Raw genomic sequence first — 25,029 nt, 5'->3', positions numbered from 1 at the left:
TCACCACACTTACGGCACAGCTTGGGCTGGTCCTGGTAGTGAACATGGCCCCTGTTCTCTCCGAGGACTATGGTGGATGGGATGGCTTTCAACCCACCATAGCCCCCAGGGTCCTCCCTTTGCTGGACAGTGACCCTCCAGGCCCCTGTCCAGATCCCATCGAGGTCTTTTACCTGGATCAGAAGACCCTTCACGTTGCAGTACCTGCCCAGCCATACTGCAACGTCCTCCGGCTGTACGGTTTCATTGTACATACGGACAATGACGGTTTTTAATGCTATTATCCGTCAGCTTGGTCACCTCAAACATCGCTGTGAGGGACCCCTGGGTGTTCAGGGCGTTCTGGAGTTTCCCCCAGAACTCCCTCAGGAAGCTGGCGTTGGCAAAGCTGACATCGATTAAATGTGTTTAATGTAGGGCTCATTAAATGTGGTTAATGTAGGGCTCATTAAATGTGGTTAATGTAGGGCTCATTAAATGTGGTTAATGTAGGGCTCATTAAATGTGGTTAATGTAGGGCTCATTAAATGTGGTTAATGTAGGGCTCATTAAATGTGGTTAATGTAGGGCTCATTAAATGTGGTTAATGTAGGGCTCATTCAATGTGGTTAATGTAGGGCTCATTAAATGTGGAAACTACCAGGTTATTTATTATCCTATAATACAGGGGAAATATTCAACTTTAATGCGCATACAGGTTGATTCACAAGACACCAATCAAGTAACTTACATATATTGTATCTTCATTAGGCCTAATGGCATTTTATGAAGTTAGTTATAGTGACTGAGTAAGTCTACAAAAGAGAGGCTATTTTTATTGGTCACGTTATTTTCGTTGACGATGTCTTGAAGTCAAGTGGTTCAATATTGAAATGCATTTTTCTGTACCACACAGGACAACCAGGAAAAAGCGACGGTCGGTGGAACTCTGGCACCACCAAGTGGACAATTGCTTCAGTTCGTTTGTGGCAGCAACGCTACCAGATATACTTGATACAAGATTAAATGTTACGTCAACATTATTATCTCCAAATTGCCCCCCCCCCCCCACACACACGTAATAAATTATTATTCCAATTTAGCTGTTGATCTGGTTTTAACTTAACAACTCTTTCTCTCATTTCTGATTGGAGGGCGGACGACCACGTGTTCTTAGAACCTACAAATGTGTTACATTGTAACAGTCGAACGTGGTCATTCCTGGCGTTGATCAACTCCCCCTCCATGTCACCATTTATTGAAAGCATTCTATTTTTTATGGAAAACAAAAAGCATACAGAGCTCATTGTGACGTAAACATATTCGAATTTGACGTGTCGGAGAACGGCGACTTCGTCCCGAAACCATTGTGGGTATCGCTTCTCGGCCTTTTGGCTAAGATCAAGTGTAGTATCTGTTCTTATCAGTTTAATATCTGATACGTCCCCTATCTGGGGACCATATATTAAATTGATTTTTGGAATAGGGAGATGGAATAGGGGCTTGCTCCGTCCACTCCACGCATCGACCTGGTATTGCAGTACCTCCAGGAACGGTGCACCCCCTTTCATTGTAAAGAGAAATCACACGGAGTTGCTATATTGTATCTTAACATTGAGCAACTTCATTTCAATGACAGTGATGGCTAAGATAGTGCTGGTCAAATCGGTCACCGTTTTATTGACTACGAAAGCTGTTGGGAATGGGGTTCGTTCATCTTATAATCAAAGATTTTTCGTCACATGCACGGGATACTTACTTGCAAACTTTCCTCAACATTGCATGATCAAAAATATACACACAGAGCTAAGTAATAAAGTAGATCGCTTCTCTGGGTTAGGTGGTATATATATATCTATAAATATACACACAGAGCTAAGTAATAAAGTAGATCGCTTCTCTGGGTTAGGTGATATATATATATATATATATAAATATACACCGAGCTAAGTAATAAAGTAGATCGCTTCTCTGGGTTAGGTGGTATATATATATATATAAATATACACCGAGCTAAGTAATAAAGTAGATCGCTTCTCGGCCTTTTGGCTCAGATCAAGTGTAGTCTTTGACAGTGCTGCAGTTGATCGGAGAAGCGATCGCAGGCCGGAGGGCGCCCGGGAAATTGGGCTATTTATTTTTTTGTTGAAAATCATTATAGTTGTTTTGTTTTTCCTTGTCCTGGGTTAGGTGGTAGTTTATGCTGGTAACAGGTATCACCAACCAGCTTCAGTCCATACCGCACCAGGAGTAGAAACTCCCCAAATACAGGTGTACCAAGCCTGTAGCATCATACCCAAGAAGACTCAAGGCTGTCATCGCTGCCAAAGGTGCTTCAACAAAGTACTGAGTAAATGGTCTGAATACTTCCAATGCATTCAAGATAACTGGGAACTCAGAAAAAAAAATATATAATTTTCAATGGTCAACCAACTTGGAATTCCCAAGTTAGAAACTCCGGCATCTTTCCAAAGCTTTAACTTTTTGGACCTGAATGAAGATCACTGACATTGATCCGTTGGACCTGAAGATCACTGACATTGATCCGTTGGACCTGAAGATCACTGACATTGATCCGTTGGACCTGAAGATCACTGACATTGATCCGTTGGACCTGAAGATCACAGACATTGATCCGTTGGACCTGAAGATCACTGACATTGATCCGTTGGACCTGAAGATCACTGACATTGATCCGTTTTTGTTTGTTTGTTCCCATTTGTCTTAAAAGCAGAATCATTCTCTTTGATGAGGCACGTTTTGACCTTGAATGTGAATGTGCACCACCTCATCTCAGCCAATCAGAAAACCGGACCGGCCCATCGTCGTAGGTCAGTCAGATGCTTAATACAGATTATTATGACAACAGAAAAATGGTGCAAAAGTCATTAAAACAGGCCCATGTCACGATTATTATTAATATATATATATATATATATATACACACACACACACACACAATAACAAGGCAATTTATTAGGTACACCATCCCACTCACGAAAATGGTTTGCTCCATCAGACAGTGAGTCATGTGGCCATGGCTTGCTATATAAAGCAGGCAGACAGGCATCAAGGCATTCAGTTACTGTTTGAATGAACATTAGAATGGGCAAACAACTCATAGGTTCTTGTCACGGATGGGCTATTGCAGCAGACGACCACACCGGGTTCCTATCAGATAAAAACAACAAGAAGAGGCTCCAGTGGGCACGTGATCATCAACACTGGACAACTGAGGAGTGGAAAAGTATTGTCTGCTCCAACGAATCCTGGTTCCTGTTGCGTCATGCTGATGACAGGGTTCGGCGTTAGCAGCATGAGTCCGTGGCCCCCATCCTGTCTGGTGTCAACGGAACAGGCTGGTGGTGTAATGGTGTGGGGAATGTTTTCCTGGCACACGTTAGGTCCCTTGATACCAATTCAGCAAACATTTCCATGCCACAAACAATTCAGGCTGTTCTGGAGGCAAAGGGGGGTCCGATCGGGTGCACCTAATACACAGAGTATACAAAAGAAAGAACCTGCTCTTTCCATGACAGACTGACCAGGTTAATGAGGAGTTCCTATAGGCCGATACACTGACTGGACAGAACATTAGGAACACCTGCTCTTTCCATGACAGACTGACCAGGTCAATGAGGAGTTCCTATAGGCCGATACACTGACTGGACAGAACATTAGGAACACCTGCTCTTTCCATGACAGACTGACCAGGTCAATGAGGAGTTCCTATAGGCCGATACACTGACTGGACAGAACATTAGGAACACCTGCTCTTTCCATGACAAACTGACCAGGTGAATCCAGGAGAAAGCTGCGATCCCTTAAATCCACTTCAGTGTAGATCAGAGCTGCCCAGAGGGTTGTACTGAAAACCCACAGGACAGTAGATCTCCAGGAAGAGGGTTGTACTGAAAACCCACAGGACAGTAGATCTCCAGAAAGAGGGTTGTACTGAAAACCCACAGGACAGTAGATCTCCAGGGAGAGGGTTGTACTGAAAACCCACAGGACAGTAGATCTCCAGGAAGAGAGTTGGACTGAAAACCCACAGGACAGTAGATCTCCAGGAAGAGGGTTGTACTGAAAACCCACAGGACAGTAGATCTCCAGGAAGAGAGTTGGACTGAAAACCCACAGGACAGTAGATCTCCAGGAAGAGGGTTGGACTGAAAACCCACAGGACAGTAGATCTCCAGGAAGAGGGTTGTACTGAAAACCCACAGGACAGTAGATCTCCAGGGAGAGGGTTGTACTGAAAACCCACAGGACAGTAGATCTCCAGGGAGAGGGTTGTACTGAAAACCCACAGGACAGTAGATCTCCAGGAAGAGAGTTGGACTGAAAACCCACAGGACAGTAGATCTCCAGGAAGAGGGTTGTACTGAAAACCCACAGGACAGTAGATCTCCAGGAAGAGAGTTGGACTGAAAACCCACAGGACAGTAGATCTCCAGGAAGAGGGTTGTACTGAAAACCCACAGGACAGTAGATCTCCAGGGAGAGGGTTGTACTGAAAACCCACAGGACAGTAGATCTCCAGGAAGAGAGTTGGACTGAAAACCCACAGGACGGTAGCTCTCCAGGAAGAGGGTTGTACTGAAAACCCACAGGACAGTAGATCTCCAGGAAGAGAGTTGGACTGAAAACCCACAGGACGGTAGATCTCCAGGAAGAGAGTTGGACTGAAAACCCACAGGACGGTAGCTCTCCAGGAAGAGAGTTGCGCTGGCCTGGTGTAGATGAAGGGGTGGAGACACGTTCAAGAAGAATTTTTAAGCCTCGATACAATTCAGACATGGACTGTTTGTGTGCCCCATTCAGTGGATGAACGGGGTATGGTAGTAGGTGCCAGGCGCACCGGTTTGTGTGAGTGTGTGTGTGTGAGAGAGAGTGTGTGGGGTGGGGGTTGGGTAGGTGTGTGGGTATTTAGTCTAAGTAATTCTGTGAGCAGCTCTGGAGGTTTTGTGGTTCGGGGGGGGTAATAACAGGACGACTCCAGACATGAGTGATTCAGAGAGAACAGTAGTTCCAACCAATTGTTTCCTGTTTTGTTTGTGTGAACCAGCCAACCTGGACTGTTTTGCAGTATGCCGACCCCTTTCATTTCATACTCTGGATTAGTCACAGAGTTGCCAGACTGGGTCACCGAGTTGCCAGACTGGGTCACCGAGTTGCCAGACTGGGTCACCGAGTTGCCAGACTGGGTCACCGAGTTGCCAGACTGGGTCACCGAGTTGCCAGACTGGGTCACCGAGTTGCCAGACTGGGTCACCGAGTTGCCAGACTGGGTCACCGAGTTGCCAGACTGGGTCACCGAGTTGCCAGACTGGGTCACCGAGTTGCCAGACTGGGTCACCGAGTTGCCAGACTGGGTCACCGAGTTGCCAGACTGGGTCACCGAGTTGCCAGACTGGGTCACCGAGTTGCCAGACTGGGTCACCGAGTTGCCAGACTGGGTCACCGAGTTGCCAGACTGGGTCACCGAGTTGCCAGACTGGGTCACCGAGTTGCCAGACTGGGTCACCGAGTTGCCAGACTGGGTCACCGAGTTGCCAGACTGGGTCACCGAGTTGCCAGACTGGGTCACCGAGTTGCCAGACTGGGTCACCGAGTTGCCAGACTGGGTCACCGAGTTGCCAGACTGGGTCACCGAGTTGCCAGACTGGGTCACCGAGTTGCCAGATTTGTGATCTCTTACCAAAGGCGTTGAGGGGGAAAAAAAACCCTGGAGATTAAGAGCTCTAAAATAATTCAGACCGGACAACGTAAACTTTTAAATTATCTTTTTAATTCCACATACATGAAATAACATTTCCCTCCAGATAACAGTTATGCTTTAGGTGTTTCGTATGAAAATTTCCAAAAAAGACATGGACAAAGACAACCAGCCCAACAACAACCTCCCTTTTCTCCCCGTTAACTAGTTCTCAACCACAAGTATCAAAAGAAAACCTTAACTGGGGGAAGGAAAGAAGAAGCAGCAACTAGATGAAGCAACGAGGGGAAATTCTTCCTTGCTCTGCTGGTTTTAAAAACAGTCTGAGTATTAGGAGTCCTCTTTGTTCTAGACTTTTCCCAAACCTCCTACTCGACACAGAAATACAAAATGACGTTAGCAGGTCAGTGAAACTGAAGAAGAAGAAGAAGCTGGAGCAGAACAGAGACAGTTTAATGGAATGTAACATCACTATCCAAGGTTTCCCTCTCAGCTGGAACCCTACTCCCTACATAGTGCACTACTGGAACCCTACTCCCTACATAGTGCACTACTGGAACCCTACTCCCTACATAGTGCACTACTGGAACCCTACTCCCTACATAGTGCACTACTGGAACCCTACTCCCTACATAGTGCACTACTGGAACCCTACTCCCTACATAGTGCACTACTGGAACCCTACTCCCTACATAGTGCACGGGTGTTTGACCAAGGTCCATAGGGTTCTGGTCTAAAAGTAGTGTACTTTATAGGGAATAGGGTGCCATTTTGGGGAGCAGCACAACGACCACGCCAACCCACCATCGATAAGACGCCATCAGGACTATCCCCTAATGCTCCTGCCGTCAGTCGCCTGGCTACAGACTAAAACCGCTCGCTGCTGCCTCCTCCAATCAAGAGAGACTGATGTCGAACCACAAATGAATCAAGCAATGTTGTCAAGCACAAGATCTTTACCATGTAGACAGGTAGAGGACTAGACCAGGTTCATTCCCAACCTGAACACAGGTAGAGGACTAGACCAGGTTCATTCCCAACCTGAACACAGGTAGAGGACTAGACCAGGTTAATTCCCAACCTGAACACAGGTAGAGGACTAGACCAGGTTAATTCCAAACCTGAACACAGGTAGAGGACTAGACCAGGTTAATTCCAAACCTGAACACAGGTAGAGGACTAGACCAGGTTAATTCCAAACCTGAACACAGGTAGAGGACTAGACCAGGTTCATTCCCAACCTGAACATAGGTAGAGGACTAGACCAGGTTAATTCCAAACCTGAACACAGGTAGAGGACTACACCAGGTTCATTCCCAACCTGAACACAGGTAGAGGACTAGACCAGGTTCATTCCCAACCTGAACACAGGTAGAGGACTAGACCAGGTTCATTCCCAACCTGAACACAGGTAGAGGACTAGACCAGGTTCATTCCCAACCTGAACACAGGTAGAGGACTAGACCAGGTTCATTCCCAACCTGAACACAGGTAGAGGACTAGACCAGGTTTATTCCCAACCTGAACACAGGTAGAGGACTAGACCAGGTTCATTCCCAACCTGAACACAGGTAGAGGACTAGACCAGGTTCATTCCCAACCTGAACACAGGTAGAGGACTAGACCAGGTTTATTCCCAACCTGAACACAGGTAGAGGACTAGACCAGGTTCATTCCCAACCTGAACACAGGTAGAGGACTAGACCAGGTTCATTCCCAACCTGAACACAGGTAGAGGACTACACCAGGTTCATTCCCAACCTGAACACAGGTAGAGGACTACACCAGGTTCATTCCCAACCTGAACACAGGTAGAGGACTACACCAGGTTCATTCCCAACCTGAACACAGGTAGAGGACTACACCAGGTTCATTCCCAACCTGAACACAGGTAGAGGACTAGACCAGGTTCATTGCATGAGTTGAGAAGTTCCCCTCCCCCGTCAACCTACATGTAACACCCTGTTGCTCCGCCCACAAATAATTATACGCTCAGTAGACAAGTCCCTCACCCCAACATACTATAATATATGTCCCAAAACCCCTCCCACAACCAAGTCCTAGAAAGCAACCCCCTCCCACAACCAAGTCCTGGAAAGCAACCCCTCCCACAACCAAGTCCTGGAAAGCAACCCCCTCCCACAACCAAGTCCTGGAAAGCAACCCCCTCCCACAACCAAGTCCTAGAAAGCAACCCCCTCCCACAACCAAGTCCTAGAAAGCAACCCCCTCCCACAACCAAGTCCTGGAAAGCAACCCCCTCCCACAACCAAGTCCTAGAAAGCAACCCCCTCCCACAACCAAGTCCTAGAAAGCAACCCCCTCCCACAACCAAGTCCTAGAAAGCAACCCCCTCCCACAACCAAGTCCTAGAAAGCAACCCCCTCCCACAACCAAGTCCTAGAAAGCAACCCCCCCCCACAATGATTCCAGAAAGAAGAGTAAACGCATGGAGAGATGAGGTGACAGACAGAACTAAAGAGAAGCGTTGGGCAGGATGAGGTGGTCAGTCTGTCTGTCTCAGTGTTGATAGATAGAGGATGTTGACAGTCAGTCAGACAGACAGACCAGGGAACAGGAACCAGGTCAGTCTCTACCCTCCTCAGCATCCTCTCCATCTCCCTGGTTGTCTGAGGTCCACAGCTACAGAGATGAGAGAGAGGACAGAGATGAGAGAGAGGACCGAGATGAGAGAGAGGACCGAGATGAGAGAGAGGACCGAGATGAGAGAGAGGACCGAGATGAGAGAGAGGACCGAGATGAGAGAGGACCGAGATGAGAGAGAGGACCGAGATGAGAGAGAGGACCGAGATGAGAGAGAGGACCGAGATGAGAGAGAGGACCGAGATGAGAGAGAGGACCGAGATGAGAGAGAGGACCGAGATGAGAGGACAGAGATTAACAACATGTTAAAAAAAGACTGTAGGTCAACATACACATGACATGTCAGTAGAGCTGACCTCGGACTGAGTACATTCACTCATGCTACATTCTAGTCATTTAGCAGACTCTCTGATCCAGAGACGCTTACAGCAGTGAGTCATTTAGCAGACTCTCTGATCCAGAGACGCTAACAGTAGTGAGTCATTTAGCAGACTCTCTGTTCCAGAGACGCTTACAGCAGTGAGTCATTTAGCAGACTCTCTGATTCAGAGACGCTTACAGCAGTGAGTCATTTAGTAGACTCTCTGTTCCAGAGACGCTTACAGCAGTGAGTCATTTAGCAGACTCTCTGATCCAAAGCCACTTACAGCAGTGAGTCATTTAGCAGACTCTCTGATTCAGAGCCACTAACAGTAGTGAGTCATTTAGCAGACTCTCTGATTCAGAGCCACTAACAGTAGTGAGTCATTTAGCAGACTCTCTGATCCAAAGCCACTTACAGCAGTGAGTCATTTAGCAGACTCTCTGATCCAAAGCCACTAACAGCAGTGAGTAATTTAGCAGACTCTCTGATCCAGAGCCACTAACAGTAGAGTCATTTAGCAGACTCTCTGATCCAGAGCCACTAACAGTAGTGAGTCATTTAGCAGACTCTTTGATCCAGATCCTTACAGTAGTGAATCATTTAGCAGACTCTCTGATCCAGACACTTACAGTAGTGAATCATTTAGCAGAATCTCTAATCCAGAGCCACTTACAGTAGTGAATCATTTAGCAGACTCTCTGATCCAGAGCCACTTACAGTAGTGAGTCATTTAGCACTCTCTAATCCAGAGCCATTTACAGCAGTGAGTCATTTAGCAGACTCTCTGATCCAGAGCCACTAACAGTAGTGAGTCATTTAGCAGACTCTTTGATCCGGAGCCACTAACAGTAGTGAGTCATTTAGCAGACTCTTTGATCCAGAGCCACTAACAGTAGTGAGTCATTTAGCAGACTCTCTGATCCAGAGCCACTTACAGTAGTGAATCATTTAGCAGACTCTTTGATCCAGAGCCACTAACAGTAGTGAGTCATTTAGCAGACTCTTTGATCCAGAGCCACTAACAGTAGTGAGTCATTTAGCAGACTCTTTGATCCAGAGCCACTAACAGTAGTGAGTCATTTAGCAGACTCTCTGATCCAGAGCCACTAACAGCAGTGAGTCATTTAGCAGACTCTCTACTGCAGTGAGCAGAGTGCATACGTTTTCATATTTGTTCCTACTGGGTAGACGACGGGTTACGTAGCTCCTCTACCTTTGTCTCGGGAATATGTGACCGAAACAAATGGAGTGAGAGACACACCAGTGACTCTCCGACATCATAAGTCAACCCAGTGACAACAGGGAACTATGATTTCAGTACCCGACACTTACTGTCAAGTTGTCTCTCAGTAGCTGCATGATCAAGGTGCTGTCTTTGTAGGAGTCTTCACTCAGAGAATCCAGCTCTGCAATAGCGTCGTCGAAAGCCTGCAGGAGAACAGAAGTTAACATTAAAAATAAAACAATCACAGTGTTGTTCTACATTTCATACTGGATGACTGCGTATCGTTGGGTTTGGAGCTGGAGAGAAAGGCATCTCTCACTGTTACTTGGTCACGTGACATTAAAACCTGGAAGGAGAGAGGGGATCACACACTTAGCTAGAACCTTCTCACCTCGACTCTGATAGGCCCTCATGTCGTTCATCAGGTTCTCCTGTAGGTGACAGGGCGACGTGTGGACAGAAACCGGGTGCTTCACAAAGCACGATCAAATTAATTAGCCAGTCATTTTGAGAAACATTAAGAAAGTTTGGTTAATTTGACTACAATAAATAGACCAGTTATCTACCTTTGATAAGCAGCTAGTTAACTTCCATACCAATTTCAAATGTTTCTGAACTAATATCTGACTAACTCAGAAATATGAAGTTATTTCAGAATGAAAGTTAATTATGTTAGCTAGCTATCCCCAGTTAGATAACGCTCTGTGACGTTATGTTAGCTAGCTATCCCCAGTTAGATAACGCTCTGTGACATTATGTTAGCTAGCTATCCCCAGTTAGATAACGCTCTGTGACATTATGTTAGCTTGCTATCCACAGTTAGATCATGCTCTGTTATGTTAGCTAGCTATCCCCAGTTAGATCATGCTCTGTAACATTATGTTAGCTTGCTATCCCCAGTTAGATCATGCTCTGTTATGTTAGCTAGCTATCCCCAGTTAGATAATGCTCTGTGACATTATGTTAGCTAGCTATCCCCAGTTAGATAATGCTCTGTGACATTATGTTAGCTAGCTATCCACAGTTAGATCATGCTCTGTGACATTATGTTAGCTAGCTATCCCCAGTTAGATAATGCTCTGTGACATTATGTTAGCTAGCTATCCCCAGTTAGATAACGCTCTGTGACGTTATGTTGCTGTGACATTATGTTAGCTAGCTATCCCCAGTTAGATAACGCTCTGTGACATTATGTTAGCTAGCTATCCCCAGTTAGATAACGCTCTGTGACATTATGTTAGCTAGCTATCCCCAGTTAGATCATGCTCTGTGACATTATGTTAGCTAGCTATCCCCAGTTAGATAACGCTCTGTGACATTATGTTAGCTAGCTATCCCCAGTTAGATAACGCTCTGTGACATTATGTTAGCTAGCTATCCCCAGTTAGATCATGCTCTGTGACATTATGTTAGCTAGCTATCCCCAGTTAGATAACGCTCTGTGACATTATGTTAGCTAGCTATCCCCAGTTAGATAACGCTCTGTGACATTATGTTAGCTAGCTATCCCCAGTTAGATGACGCTCTGTGACATTATGTTAGCTAGCTATCCCCAGTTAGATCATGCTCTGTGACATTATGTTAGCTAGCTATCCCCAGTTAGATCATGCTCTGTGACATTATGTTAGCTAGCTATCCCCAGTTAGATAACGCTCTGTGACATTATGTTAGCTAGCTATCCCCAGTTAGATAATGCTTTGTGACATTATGTTAGCTAGCATCAATTCCAATGATTTTACGGAGCTACGGTTCATATAAGTAAATAAGTAAATAGAAAATCAATTCATTAGGCCCTAACCTATGAATGTCACATGAATGGGAATAAAGATATCAATCTGTTGGTCACAGATCCGTTAAAAAAAACATTAGGGGGCGTGGATCAGAAAACCAGTCAGTATTTGGCGTGACCAACATTTACCTCATGCAGCGAGACACATCTCCTTCACAAGAGTTGATCAGGCTGTTGATTGTGGCCTGGGGAATGTTGGGTAGCCTGTCTGGTAAGTATGCAGGCCATGGAAGAACTGGGACAGGAATTGTGACCAGATCCTTGTGACATGGGGCCGTGCTTTATCATGCTGAAACGTGAGGTGATGGAGGAGGATGAATGGCACGACAATGAGGCCTCGGGATCTCGTCACGGTATCTCTGTGCATTCATTATGCTGAAACATGAGGTGATGGAGGAGGATGAATGGCACGACAATGAGGCCTCGGGATCTCGTCACGGTATCTCTGTGCATTCATTATGCTGAAACATGAGGTGATGGAGGAGGATGAATGGCACGACAACGGGGCCTCGGGATCTCATCACGGTATCTCTGTGCATTCAAATTGGCATCAATAAAAATGCCATTGTGTTCGTTGTCCGTAGTTTACGCCTGTCCATACCATAACCCCACTGCCACCATGGGACACTCTGTTTACAACGTTGACATCAGCAAACACCTCTCAAACACAACGCCACACTGCCCGGTACAGTTAAAACCGGAATTAATCCGTGAAGAGCACACAGGGTAGCCTAGTGGTTAAAGCGTAAAGGCGCCAGGGTAGCCTAGTGGTTAGAGCGTTGGACTAGTAACTGAAAGGTTGCAAGTTCAAATCCCCGAGCTGACAAGGTACAAATCTGTCGTTCTGCCCCCTGAACAGGCAGTTAACCCACTGTTCCTAGGCCGTCATTGAAAATAAGAATTTGTTCTTAACTGACTTACCTAGTTAAATAAAGGTTAAATAAATAAAAACTTCTCCAGCGTACCAGTGGCCATCGAAGGTTGAGCATTTCCCCACTGAAGTCGGTTACGAAGCCAAACTGCAGTCAGGTCAAGACCCTGGTGAGGACGACGAGCACACAGATGAGCTTCCCTGAGACGGTTTCTGACAGTTTGAGCAGAAATTCTTCAGTTGTGTCAAACCCACGGTTTCATCAGCTGTGCGGGTGGCTGGTCTCAGATGATCCCCGAGGTGAAGAAGCTGGATGTGGAGGTCCTGGGTTGGCGTGGTAACACGTGATCTGCGGTGAAGAAGCCGGATGTGGAGGTCCTGGGTTGGCGTGGTAACACGTGATCTGCGGTTGTGAGGCCCGGTTGGACGTACAGCAAACATTTTCTAAGACGACGTTGGAGGCGGCTTATGGTAGAGGAATTAACATTAAATTATGTTTTGTGACAAAACTGCAAATTTTAGAGTGGCCTTTCATTGTCCCCCAGCACAAGGTGTAATGTGTAATGATCACGCTGTTTAATCAGCTTCTTGATATGCCACACCTGTCCAGGTGGATGGATTATCTTGGTAAAGGAGAGATGCTCACTAACAGGTAGTAAACACATTTGTGCATAAAATTTGAGATAAATAGTATTTTTGTGCGTTTGGAACATTTCTGGGATCTTTTAGCTCATGAAACACGGGACCAACACTTTACCTGTTGCGTTTATATTTTTGTCCAGTATTGATGCGCAATGGATTATGATCATTGTAGTTAATTACCACATTTTATGCGCTAAACTATGTATAATATTAGCCTGTTGGAAACTACAACTCCCTACTGCCTCACAGTTCAGGCTGGATCTGATTTATCTCTAGAGAAACTACAACTCCCTACTACATCACAGTTCAGGCTGGATCTGATTTATCTCTAGAGAAACTACAACTCCCTTCTACCTCACAGTTCAGGCTGGATCTGATTTATCTCTAGAGAAACTACAACTCCCTACTTCAATGGGGCATTGAGCTCATAAAAAATAAAAAATGTTTCAATGTAAATTCAATTTTGGTTAATCACTCAGCACTACCAACCAAATTGCGCCCTGGGAATTCAGCCAATCAGCGGGCGCAGCAGGTGTAGACTTTACTGTGAAATGCTGACTGACAATAATGAGACTATATACACAAGGAGTACCAGTATAAAGGCCCTAGAGCAGTGACCCCAGTGACCCCATGTATAAAGGCCCTAGAGCAGTGACCCCATGTATAAAGACCCTAGAGCAGTGACCCCATGTATAAAGACCCTAGAGCAGTGACCCCAGTGACCCCATGTATAAAGGCCCTAGAGCAGTGACCCCATGTATAAAGACCCTAGAGCAGTGACCTCAGTGATCCCATGGATAAAGACCCTACAGCAGTGACCCCAGTGACCCCATGTATAAAGACCCTAGAGCAGTGACCCGAGTGACCCCATGTATAAAGACCCTAGAGCAGTGACCCCCTGTATACAGACCCTAGAGCAGTGACCCCATGTATAAAGACCCTAGATCAGTAACCCCAGTGACCCCATGTATAAAGACCTACATGTCACTTCAGTCCCAAACCAATCTTTGTTTTCTTCTCTTCTAACTCAGGCACCGACGACCCTTCGAAAACAACCCGCGACCCACCAGTCGAGACTCTCTGCCCTAATCAGGACTGTCAACCTCATCATCGAGCGGCCATCTTGGACGGGCTCATAACCACATACCGTCTTGGCCAGTTTGCAGGCCTGCTCGGGGGAGTTGAGGATCTCGTAGTAGAAGACAGAGAAGTTGAGAGCCAGGCCCAGACGAATCGGGTGGGTGGGTTGCATGTCCTTCTTGCTGATCTCAAACGCGTCCTTATAGGCCTCCTGGGAGTTACCGATGATGGCTGGAGAGAGGAGAGAGGAAGATCAGAAATATACTACTTTAAATACATACATCTCTTTAAGGGGATAACTTTTATTTCAGACAGTGTTCCGTCTTTAAGATTAGAAATTATAACCCCCCACAAAAAATACAACTTGAAAAACTAAAGAGCAAGAAAATCCTGGCATGTTGTGGGCTGGAGGGAACGTCTGTAGTCAGTGAGTGAAAGAGATAACGTTATCACAATGGTTGTCGTGGTAAAGGTGGGCGGGACCGTGGGCCTACGAGGAGCATTAAGTTAAGGTAAGGTCTACTTCCTGTGCCAGTTCCAGAGAGGTGGAGACTAGATGACGTCTTCCACTGTGCAGCTCAACACAACAGACTGACACGAAGAGGAACCGAGCCCTGCACACATTCTCGCTCTGATTAGCATCTACTGGTCTCCCTCACAGCTTCCTGTAGTCACTAGAACCAGCCTCCCTCACAGATTCCTGTAGTCACTACAACCAGCCTCCCTCACAGCTTCCTGTAGTCACTACAACCAGCCTCCCTCACAGCTTCCTGTAGTCACTACAACCAGCCTCCCTCACAGCTTCCTGTAGTCACTACCACCAGCCTCCCTCACAGCTTCCTGCAGCAACTAGAACCAGCCTCCCTCACAGCTTCCTGCAGTCACTAGAACCAGCTTCTACTGGGCTCCCTCACAGCTTCCTTCAGTCACTAGAACCAGCCTCCCTCACAACTTCCTGTAGTCACTAGAACCAGCCTCCCTCACAGCTTCCTGTAGTCACTAGAACCAGCCTCCCTCACAGCTTCCTGTAGTCACTACAACCAGCCTCCCTCACAGCTTCCTGTAGTCACTACAACCAGCCTCCCTCACAGCTTCCTGTAGTCACTAAACCAGCCTCCCTCACAGATTCCTGTAGTCACTAGAACCAGCCTCCCTCACAGCTTCCTGTAGTCACTACAACCAGCCTCCCTCACAGCTTCCTGCAGTCACTAGAACCAGCCTCCCTCACAGCTTCCTGCAGTCACTAGAACCAGCCTCCCTCGCAGCTTCCTGCAGTCACTAGAACCAGTCTCCCTCACAGCTTCCTGCAGTCACTAGAACCAGTCTCCCTCACAGCTTCCTGCAGTCACTAGAACCAGCCTCCCTTACGGCTTCCTTCAGTCACTAGAACCAGCCTCTACTGGCTTCCCTCACAGCTTCCTGCAGTCACTACAACCAGCCTCCCTCACAGCTTCCTGTAGTCACTACCACCAGCCTCCCTCACAGCTTCCTGCAGCAACTAGAACCAGCCCCCCTCACAGCTTCCTGCAGTCACTAGAACCAGCCCCCCTCACAGCTTCCTGCAGTCACTAGAACCAGCCTCCCTCACAGCTTCCTGTAGTCACTAGAACCAGCCTCCCTCACAGCTTCCTGTAGTCACTAGAACCAGCCTCCCTCACAGCTTCCTGTAGTCACTAGAACCAGCCTCCCTCACAGCTTCCTGTAGTCACTAGAACCAGCCTCCCTCGCAGCTTCCTGTAGTCACTAGAACCAGCCTCCCTCACAGCTTCCTGTAGTCTCTAGAACCAGCCTCCCTCACAGCTTCCTGTAGTCACTAGAACCAGCCTCCCTCACAGCTTCCTGCAGTCACTAGAACCAGCTTCCCTCACAGCTTCCTTCAGCCACTAGAACCAGCCTCCCTCACAGCTTCCTTCAGCCACTAGAACCAGCCTCCCTCACAGCGTCCTTCAGTCACTAGAACCAGCCTCTACTGGCCTCCCTCACAGCTTCCTGCAGTCACTAGAACCAGCCTCCCTCACAGCTTCCTGCAGTCACTAGAACCAGCCTCCCTCACAGCGTCCTTCAGTCACTAGAACCAGCATCTACTGGTCTCCCTCACAGCTTCATTCAGTCACTAGAACCAGCCTCCCTCACGGCTTCCTGCAGTCACTAGAACCAGCCTCCCTCACAGCTTCCTTCAGTCACTACAACCAGCCTCCCTCACAGCTTCCTGTAGTCACTACCACCAGCCTCCCTCTCAGCTTCCTGCAGCAACTAGAACCAGCCCCCCTCACAGCTTCCTGCAGTCACTAGAACCAGCTTCTACTGGGCTCCCTCACGCTTTCCTTCAGTCACTAGAACCAGCCTCTACTGGCTTCCCTCAGCTACTAGAACCAGCCTCCCTCACAGCTTCCTGTAGTCACTAGAACCAGCCTCCCTCACAGCTTCCTGTAGTCACTAGAACCAGCCTCCCTCACAGCTTCCTGTAGTCACTAGAACCAGCCTCCCTCACAGCTTCCTGTAGTCACTAGAACAAGCCTCCCTCACAGCTTCCTGTAGTCTCTAGAACCAGCCTCCCTCACAGCTTCCTGTAGTCACTACAACCAGCCTCCCTCACAGCTTTCTGCAGTCACTAGAACCAGCCTCCCTCACAGCTTCCTTCAGCCACTAGAACCAGCCTCCCTCACAGCTTCCTTCAGCCACTAGAACCAGCCTCTACTGGCCTCCCTCACAGCTTCCTGCAGTCACTAGAACCAGCCTCCCTCACAGCTTCCTGCAGTCACTAGAACCAGCCTCCCTCACAGCGTCCTTCAGTCACTAGAACCAGCATCTACTGGTCTCCCTCACGGTTTCCTTTAGTCACTAGAACCAGCCTCTACTGGCTTCCCTCAGCCACTAGAACCAGCCTCCCTCACACCTAACCCTAATGACCCCGCTATGACTCCTATGAACACACCTAACCCTAATGACCCCGCTATGACTCCTATGAACACACCTAACCCTAATGACCCCGCTATGACTCCTATGAACAACACACCTAACCCTAATGACCCCGCTATGACTCCTATGAACAACACACCTAACCCTAATGACCCCGCTATGACTCCTATGAACACACCTAACCCTAATGACCCCGCTATGACCCCTATGAACACACCTAACCCTAATGACCCCGCTATGACCCCTATGAACACACCTAACCCTAATGACCCCGCTATGACTCCTATGAATAACACTAGGATTATGTAGGACACACCCTTATGTTTCAGAGGGCCCAATGAGGTCAGTTTCCTGGGCGTGGCATCACCACGGAGTAAGGATTATAGAAGACCTAAAGCCCTGGATCAGCCACAGCTCTACTGCTGCAACACAAAGTAAACAGGCCACACCCTTCTCTTCCCCTCTCTTTCTCTCTCCTAGTGGCCCTCCGAGCCAGCCGTTTACCGGGCCTCCTAGGAGGCCCTGAAATGAACTATTTAATTCCCATTGCCAATGACAAGGAGGAACACAGAACGGCAACTCCTCTATTTAAAAAGGGGACAATGATGCGATCAGCTGTCCATAAAGACACCTAATAAATAAATGCATTGACATTAATTTGCAGTGGGTTTAAGTTGGTTTGTGTTTCTTGCCCAGATATGAAGGATTCTGTTTCGACGGCGTGATGACGACTCAATGATTGTTATTTTCTAGACAGAAGATACAAAAAAAATTGTTGTTTCACTTCATTTAATTCAATTCAACCCCAGACATCCTTCAGGACTGAAACACTGTCTAAAATACTGTCACCCTGATTCGTAAAAGACTGTCACATCCCCCCCCAAAATAAAAGAAGTAGACGGCCCATTACGTCAGAAAAGGTTGATATCAAACCTGTCTACCTCCAGAGGTGTGTATCACACACCTGTATTCCTGTTCCCCAACAGACACACCTGTCTTCCTGTTCCCCAACACAGACACACACCTGTCTTCCTGTTCCCCAACACAGACACACACCTGTCTTCCTGTTCCCCAACACAGACACACACCTGTCTTCCTGTTCCCCAACACAGACACACACCTGTCTTCCTGTTCCCCATCACAGAAACACACCTGTCTTCCTGTTCCCCAACACAGACACACACCTGTCTTCCTGTTCCCCAACACAGACACACACCTGTCTTCCTGTTCCCCAACACAGACACACACCTGTCTTCCTGTTCCCCAACACAGACACACACCTGTCTTCCTGTTCCCCAACACAGACACACACCTGTCTTCCTGTTCCCCAACACAGACACACACCTGTCTTCCTGTTCCCCAACACAGACACACACCTGTCTTCCTGTTCCCCAACACAGACACCTGATTGGCTAGCACAAAGGGACTTATCACGGGGCTTACCGGCTTTCTCCTCTCCAACCGCCACCTCGGCTAAGTAGCGGTAGTAATCTCCTTTCATTTTCAAATAGAACACTTTGCTTTCGGCCGGAGTAGCATTGGGGATGAGGAACTGGTTCAGAAGACCCTGTAGAGAGAGACAGACGGAAGACAAGTTTTTGTTAGAAATATGCAAATCAAACACCCAGCCACCACACTCAGTTATTTACATGTGAATTGTTGGCTCTAGTCTACAGGACCGTCATTTGCAGCTCTGCAAAAGGTATCACCTAACATTGTATAGGCAGGTCTAGACCCCCCAGCACCAGTTTCTCTGGAAATCACATCTAGCCGTGTGATGTAGTAGTAAGGGAGTTGTAGTTAGTTTCCAGCCGTGTGATGTAGTAGTAGGGAGTTGTAGTTTCCAGCCGTGTGATGTAGTAGTAAGGGAGTTGTAGTTTCCAGCCGTGTGATGTAGTAGTAGGGAGTTGTAGTTTCCAGCCGTGTGATGTAGTAGTAGGGAGATGTAGTAGTAAGGGAGTTGTAGTTTCCAGCTGTGTGATGTAGTAGTAGGGAGTTGTAGTTTCCAGCTGTGTGATGTAGTAGTAAGGGAGTTGTAGTTTCCAGCCGTGTGATGTAGTAGTAGGGAGTTGTAGTTTCCAGCTGTGTGATGTAGTAGTAGGGAGTTGTAGGTAGTTTCCAGCCGTGTGATGTAGTAGTAGGGAGTTGTAGTTAGTTTCCAGCCGTGTGATGTAGTAGTAGGGAGTTGTAGTTAGTTTCCAGCCGTGTGATGTAGTAGTAGGGAGTTGTAGTTAGTTTCCAGCCGTGTGATGTAGTAGTAAGGGAGTTGTAGTTAGTTTCCAGCCGTGTGATGTAGTAGTAAGGGAGTTGTAGTTTCCAGTCGTGTGATGTAGTAGTAGGGAGTTGTAGTTAGTTTCCAGCCGTGTGATGTAGTAGTAGGGAGTTGTAGTTTCCAGCCGTGTGATGTAGTAGTAGGGAGTTGTAGTTTCCAGCCGTGTGATGTAGTAGTAGGGAGTTGTAGTTTCCAGCCGTGTGATGTAGTAGTAGGGAGTTGTAGTTTCCAGCCGTGTGATGTAGTAGGGAGTTGTAGTTTCCGGCCGTGTGATGTAGTAGGGAGTTGTAGTTTCCAGCCGTGTGATGTAGTACTAAGGGAGTTGTAGTTTCCAGCCGTGTGATGTAGTAGTAAGGGAGTTGTAGTTTCCAGCCGTGTGATGTAGTACTAAGGGAGTTGTAGTTTCCAGCCGTGTGATGTAGTAGTAAGGGAGTTGTAGTTTCCAGCCGTGTGATGTAGTAGTAAGGGAGTTGTAGTTTCCAGCCGTGTGATGTAGTAGTAAGGGAGTTGTAGTTTCCAGCTGTGTGATGTAGTAGTAAGGGAGTTGTAGTTTCCAGCCGCGTGATGTAGTAGTAAGGGAGTTGTAGATCCCAGCCGTGTGATGTAGTAGTAAGGGAGTTGTAGTTTCCAGCTGTGTGATGTAGTAGTAAGGGAGTTGTAGTTTCCAGCCGTGTGATGTAGTAGTAAGGGAGTTGTAGTTTCCAGCCGTGTGATGTAGTAGTAGGGAGTTGTAGTTTCCAGCTGTGTGATGTAGTAGTAAGGGAGTTGTAGTTTCCAGCCGTGTGATGTAGTAGTAAGGGAGTTGTAGTTTCCAGCCGTGTGATGTAGTAGTAGGGAGTTGTAGTTAGTTTCCAGCCGTGTGATGTAGTAGTAGGGAGTTGTAGTTAGTTTCCAGCCGTGTGATGTAGTAGTAGGGAGTTGTAGTTTCCAGCCGTGTGATGTAGTAGGGAGTTGTAGTTTCCAACAGGCCAATATTCTACATACAGTGCATTGGGAAAGTATTCAGACCCCTTGACTTTGTCCACGTTGTTACGTTACAGCCTTATTCTAAAATGGATTTTTTAAATGCATCAATCTATATACAATACTCCAAAACGACAAAGCAAAAACAGGTTTAGAGATTTATGAAAACTTAAAATTAAACCGTAAATGTTACAATAACATAAGTATTCAGACCCTTAACTCAGTACTGCCCTGAACCACCCGACTCCTCTAGAACACGGTTCCTGGGTAATGCCCTGAACCACCAGACTCCTCTAGAACACGGTTCCTGGGTAATGCCCTGAACCACCCGACTCCTCTAGAACACGGTTCCTGGGTAATGCCCTGAACATGGTTCCTGGGTAATGCCCTGAACCACCCGACTCTTCTAGAACACGGTTCCTGGGTAATGCCCTGAACATGGTCCCTGGGTAATGCCCTGAACCACCCGACTCCACTAGAACCACATGACTGACTCATCTAGAACGTGGATCCCCGAACTCTGTCCTTGGGGCCCACCCTGGGTGAGAGAGACACATATCCCCTGGGTGAGAGAGACACATATCCCCTGGGTGAGAGAGAGAGAGACATCCCCTGGGTGAGAGAGAGAGAGACATCCCCTGGGTGAGAGAGAGAGAAACATCCCCTGGGTGAGAGAGAGAGACATTCCCTGGGTGAGAGAGAGAGAGACATCCCCTGGGTGAGAGAGAGAGAGACATCCCCTGGGTGAGATAGAGACAACGGGACCGACAGGTGAGAAATGGCCTAACGAGCTGAACGAGGCCCTACGAACTGGCTAACAGCTAATTACACTGAGCTGATTACTGTCAGACCAGGGCTAGAACCAGGCAGGCAGGAAAACCTCAATAATTTCAAGAGGGAGGGAGGGACAAGGTTTGGGTGAGAGCCCCAGTCGTAGCACCTCTCGTCAATAAATTGACCTAGCAAACTGGTTGGCGGAAAATAAATGATATGGCATTTTGAAGGTTGAAAACTCACGGTGGGTCAAAGCCACCGAGAGAGAGAGCACCTCCCCTTCCCCAGTCGTCTTACCAGCACATCGTTACAGATCTCCTTCAGTTCCTTCTCTATCTTCTCCCTGTACTCCTTGGCCATGGCCTGCTTCTTCTCGCTGCCCTCAGTCTTCTGCTCGATGCTGGACACCACCCTCCAGGAGGAACGCCGAGCGCCCACCACGTTCTTATAGGCCACAGAGAGGAGGTTCCGCTCCTCGTTGGACAACTGGGTGCCTTCCTCTGTCACAGCCTTCATGGAGGCCGCCATGTCGTCGTAGCGCTCGGCCTGCTCCGCCAGCTTGGCCTTCTGGACCAGCTCCTTCTGAACCACCTCGCTCTTGTCAACCATGGCTACTCAGGACTGAGGACAGAGAAGAAGAAACATGGCTGCCATGGTTACTGGGGACCGAGGCGAGAGAGAAGGGACGGAGGAGAGAGAAGAAGAAACATGTCAACCATGGTTACTAGGGACCGAGGAGAGAGAGAAGAGACTGAGGAGAGAGAGAAGAAACATATCAACCATGGTTACTAGGGACTGAGGAGAGAGAAGAAGAAATATATCAACCATGGTTACTGGGGACTGAGGAGAGAAGAAGAAACATATCAACCATGGTTACTAGGGACTGAGGAGAGAGAAGAAGAAATATCAACCATGGTTACTAGGGACTGAGGAGAGAGAAGAAGAAATATATCAACCATGGTTACTAGGGACTGAGGAGAGAAGAAGAAACATATCAACCATGGTTACTAGGGACTGAGGAGAGAGAAGAAACATCAACCATGGTTACTAGGGACTGAGGAGGGAGAAGAAGAAAAGTAGCCATGGTTACTAAGGACTGAGGAGAGAGAAGAAACATATCAACCATGGTTACTAGGGACTGAGGAGAGAGAAGAAACATATCAACCATGGTTACTAGGGACTGAGGAGAGAGAAGAAACATATCAACCATGGTTACTGGGGACTGAGGAGAGAGAAGAAGAAACATGTCAACCATGGTTACTAGGGACTGAGGAGAGAGAAGAAACATATCAACCATGGTTACTAGGGACTGAGGAGAGAGAAGAAACATATCAACCATGGTTACTAGGGACTGAGGAGAGAGAAGAAGAAATATCAACCATGGTTACTAGGGACTGAGGAGAGAGAAGAAACATATCAACCATGGTTACTAGGGACTGAGGAGGGAGAAGAAGAAAAGTAGCCATGGTTACTAAGGACTGAGGAGAGAGAAGAAGAAACATATCAACACCATGGTTACTAGGGACTGAGGAGAGAAGAAGAAACATGTCAACCATGGTTACTAGGGACCGAGGAGAGAAGAAGAAACATGTCAACCATGATTACTAGGGACTGAGGAGAGAAGAAGAAACATGTCAACCATGATTACTAGGGACTGAGGAGAGAAATGTTGGCATGGCATGTGTCTGGAATGGCTGATACAATACAGGAGAGAAATGTTGGCATGTGGTACAGGGTCAAGCTGCAGTGGAGCGCCCCTGAACGGAGAGCAAGTTAGGTGTCCTACTCAAGGGCACACCGGTTAGGGATTGTTGTTACAATCTGAGCCCAGAAGCCCTGCAGTTACCAGATCCATTCCCAGCGCACGACCCGGGATTCAAATCGACAACTGCCCACCCCAACACGGAACAAAGTCCAGGAAATCTAACCTATAGCTAGCACCAAAGCAAAGTAACAACTCATAAACTCAGGGTAATTCCTGATAAATAAAAAAAAAAACAAGCACCAGAACAAGTTTAAATATCACTAAACGTAGCCGTTTGTTCCTCATGTATTCTAGAAACGAAAGTGAGTTGCGGTTGTGATCCACAATGTAACAAATGCAAAGCATAAACCAGGACCGCCCAAAACAGACAGCAGTGAGAATAGTTCTACACCGAATCAATAACCGACATCTGCTGGTACCGTGCAGAATGGCCCACGGGTCTACAGACAACACTGATGCACCACGCTCAATCAATCCCATATTTTCCATTCCGTAATATAGACACATGTAGACTAGCCTGGTACTGTGGCTTGGGGGTCATGTGAGACGTGCACTGTGGATTTCCGCTAACACGCTATGGCGCCGGAAACATTATCCAGGTTAAGACATGATATGGATAGTATGTACGACACAGCAGTGAAAGCACACTAGCCTGGTTCCTACCGTGTAAAGAAAAACGCGGATGTGCATTCACGCCCTGCCATGCCACACCCATGTTGTACCTGTTGTAAATTAGTAGCACAGAATGGCAAGCATTTACACACACAGATGGCGATGGACATACTGTACAATTCATGTACTGTTAGTTAGCTACATTGAATGTCCAACGGATGTAAAAGTTAAGATTGATTCATCGCTGAGTTCGCTATAATCGCCAACGGGAGGATGTCGTCCCCGCCTTAAAATGACAACGGTATTACTACTGTTTCTCATTTCTCATCCGGAAAGTACTAGTGAACCCGGCATTGCGCACAATCAAACCGTGCCTGGGACATAGCTTAGCTACGATCGATCAAAATGAAAGGGTTGTAAATAGTCAGATTCGGTTTGCTACTTTATTTATACGAGTTAGTTAGCTAACAAGGCCGCTAACTGAGTTATCCATGCGAGTAAAGTGTTGGTCGTGATCTGCCTCCAAAAAACAGACGGGGATTTTTTAAATATTTATTCCAACGACAACATGTTTTAAATATCAAACAACTGTTTTGTGTCAGTAAACGACGAATACTGGGTCCACAAACGGTTTTATATGTAGCTAGCGAGCCAGCTAGGTTTGTGCCGACCAAGCCCATGTTGAATAAACTCAGTTGGTTTAGCCGAGCTACATGTCTGCTATTGCTAACTAAATTCAACAGATTAGCTAACATGCAATTGTCGACCACAATAGGTATAAAAAGAAAAAGGTAACTACTTGAAACCAACTCGAAACCTGACAAGATGCACACAAAAAAACCTGTCCTAGCGAGAACAATCCCCCCCCCAAAGAAACAAAACAGGTAGCTATTGTTCTTTGGTCGGCTAGCTACATTCCTAGCTAACGTTAGCCACCTGACAAAAAACTAACTGGATCTCTACCGTTACATATACTACCCGCTATTTTTCCCTCAAAGTAAGATCCATAGTGAACACATACATACATCAAAACATTTGTTTAACATGACTTTTTAAAAACTTAGAACAAGCCTCTTACCTGAGTGCAAAGGGCTAGTGGTGTTGTCGGTGTGGCTCGCTAGCTACGTTACACAGCTGCTTCTCTCACAACCGGTCTGAATGTCGAGTCCACGGGGTTTCCCTCCAATCACACCCCAGCAGCAGGGACGCACTGGGGGTCACTAGTTACCCCAGCCACAAAGTCAGAATTTTATTTATTTATTACGAACACAACAAATACAAAAAAATAGTCAGATTTTTAAAAATGTATTTATTGTTTTATTATGAACACAACAAATACAAAAAAACAGTCAGATTTTTTTATTTATTTTTTATTTATTATGAACACATAATAAATAATATGACTAATATAATAATATAATATGACTAATCCCCCCGCTTATTTCTAAAAA

At 46.9% G+C, this 25,029-nt stretch overlaps 1 protein-coding gene and 1 non-coding gene across 2 annotated transcripts; one reads left to right on the top strand and one right to left on the bottom strand.

Annotated features, from left to right (window-relative positions):
• Positions 1-1,354: 1,354 nt before the first annotated feature.
• Positions 1,355-1,545, top strand: LOC149984264 (U2 spliceosomal RNA). The gene has a single exon (XR_016494994.1). It is a non-coding gene; the product is annotated as a U2 spliceosomal RNA (small nuclear RNA).
• Positions 1,546-5,750: 4,205 nt separating this feature from the next.
• On the bottom strand, positions 5,751-24,804 carry LOC149984263 (14-3-3 protein beta/alpha-A-like). Its single transcript, XM_090230617.1, has 6 exons — positions 24,657-24,804; positions 21,499-21,822; positions 18,636-18,759; positions 14,341-14,504; positions 9,999-10,094; positions 5,751-8,341 (listed from the first exon to the last, which is right to left on the bottom strand). Exons 2-6 carry the CDS (start codon positions 21,808-21,810, stop codon positions 8,285-8,287), a joined length of 753 nt encoding a protein of 250 aa, XP_090086743.1. The 5' UTR covers positions 21,811-21,822; positions 24,657-24,804; the 3' UTR covers positions 5,751-8,284.
• Between the last annotated feature and the right edge of the window lie 225 nt (positions 24,805-25,029).

This window comes from Oncorhynchus mykiss, chromosome 3, assembly GCF_057628025.1.
Source record: "Oncorhynchus mykiss isolate SJ-2025 chromosome 3, ASM5762802v1, whole genome shotgun sequence".
NCBI lineage: Eukaryota > Metazoa > Chordata > Actinopteri > Salmoniformes > Salmonidae > Oncorhynchus > Oncorhynchus mykiss.
Note: the sequence above shows the minus strand (reverse complement) of the source record. Positions and strands in the feature narration are given on the sequence as shown.

Excerpts from the sequence above, each read along its gene's own strand:
- LOC149984263 (XM_090230617.1), bottom strand. The coding sequence starts at position 21,810 with ATGGTTGACAAGAGCGAGGTGGTTCAGAAGGAGCTGGTCCAGAAGGCC. Across the intron at positions 14,505-18,635 it reads GGTTGGAGAGGAGAAAGCCG|CCATCATCGGTAACTCCCAG; the intron begins GTAAGCCCCGTG and ends TCCTCTCTCCAG. Across the intron at positions 10,095-14,340 it reads CCTGCAAACTGGCCAAGACG|GCTTTCGACGACGCTATTGC; the intron begins GTATGTGGTTAT and ends GTTCTCCTGCAG.